This window comes from Asparagus officinalis, chromosome 2, assembly GCF_001876935.1.
Source record: "Asparagus officinalis chromosome 2, Aspof.V1, whole genome shotgun sequence".
Lineage (NCBI taxonomy): Eukaryota > Viridiplantae > Streptophyta > Magnoliopsida > Asparagales > Asparagaceae > Asparagus > Asparagus officinalis.
Window position 1 is genome coordinate 79,691,144 of NC_033795.1, and position 13,601 is coordinate 79,704,744.

At 37.8% G+C, this 13,601-nt stretch overlaps 2 protein-coding genes across 2 annotated transcripts in view; one reads left to right on the top strand and one right to left on the bottom strand.

Annotated features, from left to right (window-relative positions):
• LOC109829670 (SOSS complex subunit B homolog) lies at nucleotides 7-2,690 on the bottom strand. The gene is made up of 2 exons (XM_020396716.1): nucleotides 2,364-2,690; nucleotides 7-527 (listed from the first exon to the last, which is right to left on the bottom strand). The coding sequence occupies exon 2, from the start codon at nucleotides 510-512 to the stop codon at nucleotides 96-98; it is 417 nt and encodes a 138-aa protein (XP_020252305.1). The 5' UTR covers nucleotides 513-527; nucleotides 2,364-2,690; the 3' UTR covers nucleotides 7-95.
• LOC109831389 (DNA repair helicase XPD) overlaps nucleotides 2,335-13,601 on the top strand; it is an 11,692-nt gene continuing 425 nt past the window's right edge. Inside the window, 18 exon segments of the mRNA XM_020398716.1 lie at nucleotides 2,335-2,450; nucleotides 2,937-3,011; nucleotides 3,013-3,061; nucleotides 3,064-3,132; nucleotides 3,134-3,271; nucleotides 3,274-3,348; nucleotides 3,351-3,605; nucleotides 3,917-4,101; nucleotides 5,870-5,952; nucleotides 6,053-6,456; nucleotides 6,542-6,735; nucleotides 7,093-7,273; nucleotides 8,605-8,729; nucleotides 10,260-10,349; nucleotides 10,569-10,647; nucleotides 10,766-10,842; nucleotides 12,174-12,282; nucleotides 13,595-13,601. The exon segment at nucleotides 13,595-13,601 is cut by the window's right edge and continues 425 nt beyond it. Coding sequence (XP_020254305.1) covers nucleotides 2,335-2,450; nucleotides 2,937-3,011; nucleotides 3,013-3,061; nucleotides 3,064-3,132; nucleotides 3,134-3,271; nucleotides 3,274-3,348; nucleotides 3,351-3,605; nucleotides 3,917-4,101; nucleotides 5,870-5,952; nucleotides 6,053-6,456; nucleotides 6,542-6,735; nucleotides 7,093-7,273; nucleotides 8,605-8,729; nucleotides 10,260-10,349; nucleotides 10,569-10,647; nucleotides 10,766-10,842; nucleotides 12,174-12,282; nucleotides 13,595-13,601 — 2,311 coding nt within the window.

Here is a 13,601-nt window from a genome sequence, read left to right on the forward strand (position 1 = left end):
GAAACTCAGAGGACTTTTTACATGTTCAAAAGCTACAACCAACTACATTACCAATACATTCAAGACGGAACACAAAACTCAAAACACACAGCCGCTTATGGCGAAGGTGTAAAGATCCGAGAACGATCAGGAACAACGCCCTCCTCCTTCACAAACTTCTTAGGATTCTTCGGATCCCTACTCCATCGAATCTCACTCATATTAGGGGACTCGACGAACACCATCGTGAACTCCCCGATCTTCTCAGCCCTTCCCTTTCTGCCCGCTCTCAGCACGAGGTTATTCTTGTGGTAGGAGAAGATTCCGTTGGTGAGTTGAACTATGTCTCCGGGGATAAAAGCGTCGCACTCGCCGCCCCACATTTGAAAGTGAACTGCTGCGGTCTCATCTGCGACGAGAGATAGGCATGTGGACGCTTTGCCATCTCGGATTGTGTTGCTTTTTTCGAGGACTATGAATCGAGTGTTCACCGTGTTCGTGGCTGCAGGGACTATGTCTTTCAGGGGCGCCATTGTTGCCTCAAATGACTGAAATGATCAAAAACTCATGTCGGATATATGATCACAAGTTACAAAGCTTACTGAAAAATGATACTACAACTAGATGGCAAAATGATACACGGAACTAAGTTTATTAAGTGAAATTAAAATCACCTTCAGTTGCTTACTACAACTAGATGGCAAAATGCCAACAACAAATATGAGAAAACAAACACGTCGGAACCATTTAAATTAATCTCGGTGCGTGATACAAAGAAGGACACACCTTTTGTGCTTCTTGTTTGGTTGGAGAGAGGGTCAGGGGAGGTACATGACTTTTTCTTGTTCGGTTGAGGGGTTATAAAGGGGAGATGAGGCGATGAGTTAGTAAACGCACAATAATACCCTTTTGTGAGAATATTTCCAGAACCATAATAATAAGATTGACTAAGATTTATCTAAACAAAAGAGAAAAGGAATAATCAGAAAAAAAAAAGATTTATCCAAACAAAAGAGAAAAAAAATAAATAAAAGAAAAAAAAAGTTCAGCCCAGTGAGCCGATATTTTACAAAGAAACAATCTAAGATCATATATTTTCACCTCCATGCATGGGCTTCTTCCTAAGAGGTCACTAGTTAAGTATTCTTCACTAAACATTCATGCGGACGTTCCCTCTACATTTTCCACAGAGCATGCAACATAAAATCCAGAATTTGTACATGAAATATCATAAAAACTAACATGTTTCTCAGTCGAAGCATATAAATACAACACCTGAAAGCACAATATCATGCACATAGACACCATATGGGAACATACAAGCTCCAATTTGAAAACTTCCTCCTACAACTTCCCAATCATTTTCCGTGTTTTTATCCCTCACATAACCCTACCTCCTCTCCTGCCAGACCAAGCCTTAAGATCTGTAAATTCCCATTCAAATTTCACTAACTGATTCCTATGAACTACGGATTTTGTGTTAACCTAGTTGATGGCGGCAGAGACTACGTTTTCTAAGGACGCCATTATTACCGCAAATTACTGAACCGGTCAGCAATATCCCGGGAAATTATGAAGTTCTATCATGGTTTAGACTGTTAGTTATGTGTGGCAAAACTAGGCAAGCTCTCACAGTGGACAAGCTAGCCAAAGACAAATTCAACGATCCAGTGCATGACATCGTTTATCAAACAAAATTTAATTAATTAATTCCTGTTAAATAGTTTTTCAAAATTCCAACTCTCCAACAAACCAAGTAAACTTACAAAGTCAGCTAAAATAATATTGGAAACCATTCTAAGTGTTGTTCAGATTTACTATATTTGTAGTATGAAAAAGATACTAAAGATGAAACTTGGAATCCCCAATAGCTAGGAAGTTTCTAAATAATCTCAAGCAAGATGTAGACTTCTTTAAACCAAGATTAAACTTTAACGTTCCTTTTTGCAGAAAATATCGGGATTTTTTTTACAACAATAAATAACTCTAGAAGACCACAAAAAATGTTGCCCAATTCTTGAATCTGAATTGTCTGATCTAAATCATGCCGTTAGCTTTAATATAATCAAGGGATAGCAAATCCCTATGGAACTCAGATTCACTGTTTTCCTACTAACAAAGAAAATAGTGAATAGAACACTAGAATTACAATTTCTCATAATACTGAAAAGGTTGTTTGTTACTTCATTTCACCTAAGAAATGTTACCACGATTTTATTCATAACCAAGTTATTGTCTAGAATTGGTTAATTTTCTCCAAAAAAACTTTGTTTTTTTGCTTTAACAAACAATAAAGCCAAGAACACCAGCGCAAGTAATAACATGCAAGAAATATTCATCTTCAAATTTGCGAAAATGACCAAAAAGCTAGCACTTTCACTTACAATTTGTCAGGCTCGCAAGCCTCTTCGAAGCCCGACGGATCCCAAGCCCAATATCGAGGCGCCAACTTCTTCAGCCTACCCGTCAACGTCAGAAAACCCCACGGTCCGATCTCGACGATCTTGAATTCTCCCCAGGTTCAGGTTTCACGAACTGATCGCAGGAGAAGATATTTCAAGATTTAGGGTTAGGGTTTTGGGATGAGGCTGGGGCTCTGAGAATTGGGCGAATTTCGAGGGGGTGATAAGAGAGAGGAGGAGGCTGCGGCGAGATCGCAGCGAGATACGGCAAAAATCAATCAGGAGTTTTCCATTGCAAAATGGCAAAGTTTGGAGTTTCCTTCCTCTTAAATACCAGTCATTTAGAAATCACGTGCAGGGGAGCGCGACGAGAAAAGTCCAAAGTTCAGGGGTTTTTTTAGCGCAATATTAACCCATTCATTTTTACGCCCACCGACCGACCGCCAGACCGCAGGACCGCAAAAAAAAAAAAAAACCCTTCCCTACCCCCGGCACGCAACCCTTAGTAGAACTCGATCAGAACCGTCGGCAGGAGACATGAGGTTCCGGCTGGAGCCGACATGGAGTCTACTTCCCGGACGATCACATTACCCGGTAGCAGTACGCGGTACATGCTGACCTGAAGCGGGCCCGACCGCCGGCGGCACTGCCTCCTCGAGATGCCCACCGGCTCCGGCAAGCACCGCCGCCCCTCCTCTCCCTCATCACCTCCTACTCCTTCTCCCGCCGCCCCACCAAGCGCCTCTACTGCCACCCGCAACCTCCACGAGATGGAGAAAGACCCTCGCCGAGTCCGCCTCCTCCACCCGGACCCCTCGCCTCGCCTCCCCTCCCCTTTCCGCTCCCTCGCCCTCGGCCTCTTCCTCCCAAGAACCTCTTGCGCCCAACCGCCGCCGTGCTCTCCGCCCCCACCAGGGACTCCGTCGACTCGGCCTGCAGGCGCGCTGACGCGTCTCTGGGTCAGGTCGCGCCGCGGCGGACCGGCCGCCGGAGAGGTACCGCTCTGCATCCTTCTACGAGAACTACGACGCGCTGACCAACTCGGGGGGCCCCGAGATGGTGATGCTGCCGCCGGGGGTCTACACGCTGCAGGACCTGAGGAAGTACGGGAAGGACAAGGGGATCTGCCCCTATTTCCTCGCCAGGCAGATGATTAGGTGAGGCACGAATGCCCGAGTTCCAAAGTTTTGATCTTGTTTAACTTTGACGCCCAAAAGTTTTGAAGTTAGGGCTTTCAGGTATCAAATTGTTGCACGAAATTGTCAAAAATGGAACTTCAAGGCATCAAAGTTAGAAGGATGAAATCTCGGGGGGCATTAAAGTGCAAATAGCACTTACTACTATCATATTTGCACTAAATAGTGCATGACCGGGACATCTCACTGATTCTCGCTCATTTTATCCTCAATAGTTCAACCTCTGATATCATACCAATGCACTCTTATCTTTCACTGCATGTACACAAGAGTACCATCATAACTTTCTCATTTCTGCTACGCTCATTTTTGCTAGTGTTTTTTTTTTCTTTGATTTAGTATCTGTTGGATCCAAAGGTGGCAGGGATCATATCAAAGGAGATGGAGAGGGAGTGTGTGGTTGTGTTTGATGAGGCGCATAATATTGATAATGTTTGTATTGAGGCATTGAGTGTGAGTGTGAGGAAGCAGACGCTGGATGGGGCGACGAGAAATTTGAATAGGATAGAACATGAGATTGATAGGTATTGTTTCTTCTTTCTTTTCTTTTTTTCCCTTTTTTTTGTGAGAAATACTTGGTTTTTGTTTGAAGTTACCGATGAATTATACTGATGAAAGATAAATCTCCTACACAAGAGATCCTGACAGTTAAACTTCAACAACCATTTACTTGATCGAAAAGATTCGACTTCTGTTTGAAGTTACTGATGAACACCAAGTCTTCTCCACACAAGTCGTCACAGTTAAACAACTTCCATAACCCTTTGCTTCTTCTTCGAAAATATCCAATTTTTACCGGACACAGCCTTCGCCACAGAAGATCCCTACAGTTAAAAGACTTCCACAACCATTTACTTCTTCAAAAAGATTCAAATTTTAATTTAAGATAGCGCTGAACAATGCTGATGAAATGATGAAATATTTTCCACAAAAGATCCTGGCTGTTAAAACCTTCTACAACCATTTTCTTCTTTGAATACATTAGATTTTTGTTTGATGCTACTGATGAAAGAAAAGAAGAGTCTTCTCCACATAAGATCCTGACGGTTAAACACTTCTACTATCAATTACTCGCTATAAGAAGATTATATTTTGAGTTTAAGCTACTGATAAAGGATAAGTCTTCTCCAGAAATGGTCCTGATAGTTTAAAAAAACTTCTCACCCATTTATTTAAAAGATCCAATTTTTATTTTAAGCTACTGATGAACAATGCCGATGAAGGATAAATCTTCTCTACAAAAGGCCCTGACAGTTTAAATTTAAAAAACTGCCACAACATTCACTGCTGTTGAGCTAAACCACCTAAGCCTCCTTGTTTTTTACAATGATAAACATACTTCTTAACTAAACATGCGCAAGCTGAAGTCCTTGACCGCCATCATCAAAGGAAATTCTTCGGAGGAAATTCTTCGGCTTGTAAAGTCATAACCTATAGAAGGATGGATGAAGGATTGAATTCACTAACAGCAGCCGGCCCCTCTACAAAAGCCGGATTTTTTTTTTCAAGCCTGCTTACCTCTTATCCATCTTATCTCATCCATCAAGGAGTGCAAAGATAGTATGACATCGATCGCTTTGACAGTTAGGATGCAACTGTAAGCTGTCTGTGCTCTTCACCATTTAGCATAATAATTGACTTTTATGGAAGTTTCAAAAAAAAAAAACTTATGTCAGCTCATGAATACATATGTAAATAAATTTCTAGACTATTGATTGAAGCAATCCTTACAAAAAGCAGCACCATCAACATTATGTAGGTTAAGTACGTTTTTTTATCAACGATCAGGTCCATGTCCTTTGAGCAAACCGACATTAGCTAAATGGTTAACATCTTAGTAAAAGAAGATTACCCTGATAAAAGCCTCCCTTGGATGTAATTGATCTGTCCTTTACTTCGTTAATCAGTATTGCAGATTTTTCAATCCCTCAAAATCATAGATGTTCACCTATCATGGGAGCCCCTTGCTCTGAGTGCTTCTAACAGAAACCTTAAACTAATATATCATATGGTTTAGCTTAAGCAGCAACCTCCTTGTTTATTATTTTCGCATGAATGTGAAATAATCTCTCAAGCTGTTGCAACATCTCAAATAAGTATGCCTTTTGTAAACCCAACCGACCCATGTCTTCTGGATTCTCCGATATATAGGAATTAATCCATTTGTAAAGCTTTTGTAATGATCTCCTAGACAATATTTAAAAGCTGTTTGGCCTTTTGCTTATTCTATTAGGTGATGTATCATGCGAATTTTCAGTTTCAATAATCCTTTGTGCTTAATTTGGTAGGAAGGTTCAAGGCCACTGATGCTAGCAGATTGCGTGCTGAATATAACCGCCTCGTTGAGGGTTTGGCGCAGAGAGGAAATTTGGCTTGTGTGTTCTATTTCTTACTTTAGAACTTGAATCTATTTTTCCTTTGATGGTTCGTATATGATGCTGATTCATTTATATTTGTGAATATTTATGGGTAAAGTAACGGATGCCTGGCTTGCAAATCCTGCCTTACCTGATGATATCTTGAAGGAGGCTGTGCCTGGAAATATCCGAAGAGCAGAGCACTTTTTATCTGTTCTTCGAAGATTTGTACAATATCTCAAGGGGCGTCTTCAAACTGAGAATGTTGAGACAGAAGGACCAGTTGCCTTTGTTGCTTCAGTAAATTCTCACGCTGGGATTGATCAGAAAATGCTGAAATTCTGCTATGACCGTCTACACTCACTTATGCTTACACTTGAAATAACCGACACAGATGATTTTTTACATATTCAGACAGTCTGTGACTTTGCAACACTGGTTGGGACATACACACGTGGATTTTCCATAATAATTGAACCATTTGATGAGAGGATGCCTCATATACCAGATCCTGTACTGCAGGTTTTGCTTCGAATCTGCTTTTTGACATACTATAATATTTAACTTTATATTGTAAATTCATTGTGGTCTTAATTGGGTGATGCAGCTCAGCTGTCATGATGCCTCTCTTGCCATGAAGCCTGTTTTTGATCGGTTCCAATCTGTTATAATTACTTCTGGAACTCTGAGCCCGATCGATCTGTATCCTCGATTGTTAAATTTCAATCCTGTGATTAGTCGGAGTTTTACAATGTCTTTGACAAGAGACTGTATATGCCCCATGGTTCTTACTCGCGGAAGGTATTGATTGATCAAAGCGAACAACCTTATGTAGACTATAAGTTTATACAGTTGCACATAGTCCTATTCTTGCTCATTTAGGAGCTTCCTAACTTCTAATGTCTTGTATGTTTTCATGCAGTGAGTTCATGACTGTAAGTTTATTTCATGTTGCTTTAATATAGTTCTACATCACTTCTAACTATAGGATACTTTTACTACCTTTGGCAAGCGAAAACTTGTGCCATAATCTATGGCAATTCTAGGACTTTATGTGAACACATGCATAGTTTCTTTTATGCTAATAATTCTTTGGAATGGACTTTTTAGTTTAGAGTTACAATGTCTTATGGTTTGGATTATACTTTGACGTTTCAGTGATCAGCTACCTGTAAGTACAAAATTCGATATGCGCAGTGATCCTGGTGTTGTAAGGAATTATGGACGGCTTTTGTTGGAAATGGTTGCTGCTGTTCCAGATGGAATTGTCTGTTTCTTTGTCAGCTACTCTTATATGGACGGTATAGTCAATAGTTGGAATGAAATGGGCATTTTACAGGTGATGTTTACTGTCTTTTTGTTTATTTGTTGTTAGATCCCTTATCATGAATGCATGTGATCTTTTTTTCCTCAAAGTTCTCTTTTCATGATCAAGCTTCCAACCTACCCTTTTAATGTTGGTGAAATATATTTATAAACTTCCTATGGACTGGCTGATCATGCTTGTATTGTATGTGGCAGCCTTTTATCGTGTTTGCCACTGATACCACTATGATATTGTGAATTCCTTAGATGCATGGTTGCTATTTATGTGCAGTTCCAACCCTCACCCCTTTCCTCCTTATGCCATTCTTGTATTCATTCAAGAACACACCAAAAGAATATCCTCAACCAGTGGATTGATTGAAAAGACTCAAAAGAGGTTTTCCAAATGGAAAAAAGGTTACTATGGGGCCATTAACAATCTGACAAGCAAAGAGAAATTGCAGTAGGTTCCCCCTCAACGGTCATGATTTGATTATGTAATTAAAAGATTTTTCTGTCGAAAAGAGTTGAGGTATCAAATTTATCTATGAGGAGTTCACAAAGAGAAACAAGGAACTCTTTTTGCTTGAATTGTTCCTTCCAGGATCAATGTCCCCACCTGCCATCCTGAAATTGGTGAAGGATATTAAATACTTCCCAAGGACTGCCTTGTCATGCCTCATTTTGGGCTTGGCAGCTTTGAAACACATGCATCCATTTATCAATTTGTGATCGGCATCCTGGAACCTTGGAATTGATACTACTATGATATCACAAAACCCTTTAGATGTATAATTGATATTCATGTGCAGTCCCGAGTCCTGACCCGCACTCCTTTCCTTAAGCCCTTCATGGATAGATCAATGGTCAAATCAAACTTCTACCAACATAAAACTTCACATTTATGCATGAGTGTGCACACATGTTCACATGCTTGACTGCTTCCTGCGAGTGAAACTTTGTCTTTTGGTTTAACCTTGTTGCTCCGACTCCTTGACATGAGGCAGAAATTCTTTCCTTGTTATTCCATATGCCCTGTGACATAGAGTATGGTTGAGCTAAAGTACACTCAACCATCTTCATGGGATGTGAAAATGACAATAATGTGGTCATAAAGTTATTAGAAACATGTTGCATACACTTATTAATTGCAATATATAGTTGAACTGTCTAAGAATAGCCTGTTAAATTTTGTTATGGATAAGCACTTAGTGAGATTATTTCATGTTTCATTTTGACTATGTCTATTCTGTAGTTTTTTGGGGCTATTAGATGATCACTCAGTATTAGTTCTACAGTTCAGTTACCTATTGCAGTTGTTCAATTGATGACGACTAGGAGTGAATTTTGTCTTTCTTTCTACAGGATGTTATGCAACATAAATTAGTTTTTATTGAAACCCAAGATGTAGTAGAGACTACCTTGGCACTTGATAATTATCGTCGGGCATGTGACTGCGGGAGAGGTGCCGTCTTTTTCTCTGTTGCCAGGTATTGTAACTCCTACTATGTTTATTTCTTCTCTTGAGGGGCTGACCTGGTGACCAATCAAATGAAATATTATAATTTCCTGAATTGACATTTTAAAGCATCCTAATTTATTTTTGGGGTTGTCGGGACAACTCATTTTTCTCTGGTCAATTTCATTAAGGGCCATCTCATCTACCCATTTGTTGCTGCCATATCGTTACCTACCAACTCGGTTTGAGTACTGGTGGTCTACCCTCAGCGGTAGCTGCTCTTTTCGGTACAGAAGCATTACTTCTAACAGGCGAACCTTGCTGGTCTCCATTTCTTATATGAAATCATCTCAAGTGATTGTCTATCATTGTATCCTCAATCAGAGCTGCCAACTAATTACAATTGCAGTTATTCACTTATTTGTTTATCTAACCTCTAGTAGGTCCATTGTAACATTCTGCATCTAGATTAAACTTCATGGGCTTAACAACATCTTGCTAACAAAAAGCCAATTTCATTTATGGTATGTGGAGAGTGGCACTAATTGTCCTGGACTGTCATTAGGTTCAGCTGAATTATAGCTGCAGTTACCATGTCTCTGTGTCCCTGTTGTCAGCCAAATGGTGTCTACATCCTGTGCTAATATTACGTCTGCATCACATGTCTGTGTCAATGCTTCTTAGCGTGCAACTTCTTTCACCACTCATCTGAGAAGGCACATTATTTAAATTATTTACTATAACAACAAATTTTCACATCTTGTCTTCGCTGAAAGATGGATTATACCCAGAAAGAAAACAGGAAAAAGCAAATTGTTTTGTGAATGGAATATTTCTTTTTTTTTCAAAAAAAAAAGAAAAAAAAACTGGGTTATTATGGAAAAGGAGCACCAAGTTGTTTGATGAATATTTTATCATTTATAAACTCTACATTAATGACATATTTACCAATTTGCTTACAAATTCATTGTGAAAATTAACATGAAATGTGTATCTAAATAAAGTATTTTTTCTAATTTATAGTGATCGACATGAAACTTGATATACTTAATTTCAACTTTGAAGAAAACCAAGGAAGGTTATGTCATAATTCGTAACACCCTTTTCATTGTATCTAACTTTATCTTCAATCACCAATGTATCTCATTCCTTCCTTAATGTCTGGCCTTTGACCTTTAGGCTAACATATTCTTGTTAGAGATTTTGACCTCTTTTTCTAGGTAGAATATTGTTAGATCTTTTTTTTGGATTAAAATAGTTATAGATATTTTCTACTGTATACAGTTAGATCTAAATTTCTCCTGCATAACCTGAAATGAATGTTATTGTGTATCTCTGGAAATTAAAGTATACCAGCTTGTAAGTTTGTCACTCTTTGTCAAGTGTGTTCCATATCCTTATTTCATTTTGCAGTTAGTTTTTCATGCATGTGGTTAAACTTAGTGTTCCCTTGGAAGCATAATTAGATTTGAAGCATCTTTAATATGCAAGAGCCTGTGTATGAGTTATCTATTTGTGTGTAATGATGAACTACTGATCCCACTTCGCATTTTCATTACAGGGGAAAAGTAGCTGAAGGTATTGATTTTGATAGGCATTACGGTAGACTTGTCATCATGTTTGGAGTTCCTTTCCAGTACACTCTTAGCAGGTGAGTTCACTATTTCTTCTGATGTAACCTATTTACCGTACCTGCTAATACATTCGTGGATACTGCGATTTTGATAATCTTTTGCACAGAGCTTGCCTAAATTTTGCTTGACTAGTTAATTCATGATGGTATAAGCAAAGGTCTTGTACTAACTGATAGTCATGCCTTCTTAAGCTTTCTTTTTCTATACTCCTAATTATGTTTGTTTGTCTTTTGCAGGATTCTCCTTGCCAGGTTAGAGTACTTAAGAGAAACTTTCCAAATAAAAGAGGGAGATTTTCTGACTTTTGATGCATTGGTATTATTTTTGATGTTCCAAGTTTTTCGAACTTGTTCACTCTTTCTTTATGTTTCAAGTAGTTTCCATATGCTGTTTTGAAATGATGAAGCTTACCACATATATTTCTGTTTGACAGAGGCAAGCTGCACAATGCGTTGGTCGAGTTATTCGCTCAAAAGCAGACTATGGAATGATGATATTTGCAGACAAGAGGTATGCTTCTTAGGCTTTATGTATCTGTTTGTGTCAAGCTTCTTAGCTCTCTCTATATTGCTTTGATGACCTAGGTGCTATGATACTCTTACCTTATACATGAAACTTCAGCTTGTGGTAATTTAACTTAATCTACCCAAGGTTCATTTACGTTTCTCCCTTACCATACCTTAAATCTTAAAACTGTTGTTTATCTGCACATGCACATGCACACATGAACTTCCTCTTAATATTATTCTAACTGAATATTGTTTTTAAATTTACTTAAATGGTCCAGAAATATGAGTTTAACTAGGAACTTATATTTTGAATTTGATGCTTTCCTTATAAAGGAGTTTTTAGGTGTCTTTTATACTTTACAGTTGATTTTGGATGTTTGAATTTTGAATATTCTTAGTCATAAATCGTGCCAATATGCTCTTTTGATATGTTGATGTACTTAATACTACAATGTTGTCAGTAGTTATTTCTGCTAGGCCTGTCCCTTTGTCTGACTTCTTCAAACCTTACCTCCTAACATCCAATCATTGTTATGTGACTTATGTCTCCTTTATATGAAAATCATATGGGTTACATGAGTCTTCAGTATATTATTTCACACTGAAGGTACTTCACACTAAAGGTATAATTTATAGAATTCCACCTTTATAATGACAGTTGGATTTCTTAGTTCAAGAAAGGGCCTTGGAAACCACCTTTTCCCCTAAGCACGGAATGTTCTACTTTTGAGTTTCAGGAAATTGCGAGAATTTTGAAATGAATTTCAATGTAGGTTGCCATTTTTCATTTGTCAGCTAAAAGAAGCAGAAAGATATAAAGCGGAAATGAAGAAATTGTCTTTGAGCTTATATTTCTTGATTTAGTGGAGGACAATTATATTGCTATAAATTATTTAGAGAAATTGCCTTCAGCTTATGCCTTGTGTAAGGTTACCATTTTGGAGTTTGACAACACATTCCGTGTCGTTTTAACTTTTGTAATATAAGTCCCCAGCTATTTATATTTGAGATATTTACACATACCAATAATTTAGTCATTTAGGACTCTTGATTATGGATAAAAGTAAAAGATAATTATTTTAGAGTAAAAAGAAAACTCTTTGCTTATATTAGCCTGTTGGTAAAGGAAAACCATATGTTAGCGTACTTAAAGTATATCTTTCTGGTGCTCCATAGAGCATTGTAGCAATTCCGTGATTTTTGATAACTAGGTACACTTGTATTTGCTTAGAATTTAAGTAAAATCTGCTCATTTTAACTTCTCTTGCATGATATGAAATTGCACCGATTCAGTTTATGTTAATAAACAGGGGTCTCTTCTTTTATATGCAGATATAGTCGCCACGATAAACGTTCCAAACTGCCTGGATGGATATTGTCGCATTTGCATGATGCACACCTTAATCTGAGCACAGATATGGCATTGCATATAGCTCGTGAGGTGGGTGCCATGCTCATCTTTCTCACTAATTTTAACAACCATACAGCTTTTTATGGTTTGCTGAGTGAAAGATTTATTAGTAAATATCCCTAATATGGTGCTCAATTCAATATGTTTGTATGGCGGCATTTACTTATTTTATTGTTCATTATTAGTATTGTTAATTTCAATTAAGTAAATCTGATAGTCCAGTAAGTAGAGATGGGTCACTTTACAACCTAGATATTGCAGTTGAAATGGATAGCATCTTTGAGGACATGAACCACAAACCTGTAGTTTTTAGACCCTCTGATGAGATGGTGGAATATTTGATTGCTGAATGGCCTTTAAATATTATAAATCATATTGGGTAGTTAGTGCATCAAAAAGAAATTTTCAGACCATTTGTTTTCTTTGTCCAAACAAAGTACTACAATGTAAAAATTGTAGGTATGAGTTGAACAATGTGGATGGTTTTCAATATGCATTTTGTTGCTATGCATAAATAATATGTAATTTTTAGGACGTGTAAGCAGACACTGCATGAGAACCCTTCAATGTTCAAGTAATAAATTATGGGTAATTTCACGAGAACTACCAACAAACTGTTACATGATTTGCCAAAATATATCATAAACTATTTTTCTTGAAGAATACCACAAACTTTCAGAGCATTACCCATGAATTAAATACCATGAACATTTATAATACTTTAAATCTACCTTGAGTTTTTTAGATAAGTTACTAAACTACCACGAACATATACATTTTTGCCAGGTAACCACCATGGATTCGTCTATTATCTGAAATTCAGCCTAGAGTTTTCACTAGTGACAGTGTGTGGTATTTTTCTGTTGGTTTGACAAGTTTTGCCGAAAAATGTTATAAACTATTTTTCTTGAAGAATACCACAAACTTTCAGAGCATTACCCATGAATTAAATACCATGAACATTTGTATTTCTTTAAATCTACCTTGAGTTTTTGAGATAAGTTACTAAACTACCACGAACTTACACAGTTTTGTCAGGTAACCACCATGGATTCGTCTATTGTCTGAAATTCAGCCTAGAGTTTTCACTAGTGACAGTATGTGGTATTTTTCTGTTGGTTTGATAAGTCTGTGACTGTGATATTCTTCTCTGATAAATGTAGTCTATAGTAGCTTTGCACAAAATCCTTACATGGTAGCCATGTGAAGTTTACCCTAAAATCATCTGTCAATAGCCTGGGAGCTCTCAGAAGCATTTGTTTTTTACTACTAAATATTTGAGAGGTGTGTGCTCTAGTACTGTCAATAATTTTCTTCTGAAGTTTTTAATCGATTCATGAAGTTCCTCT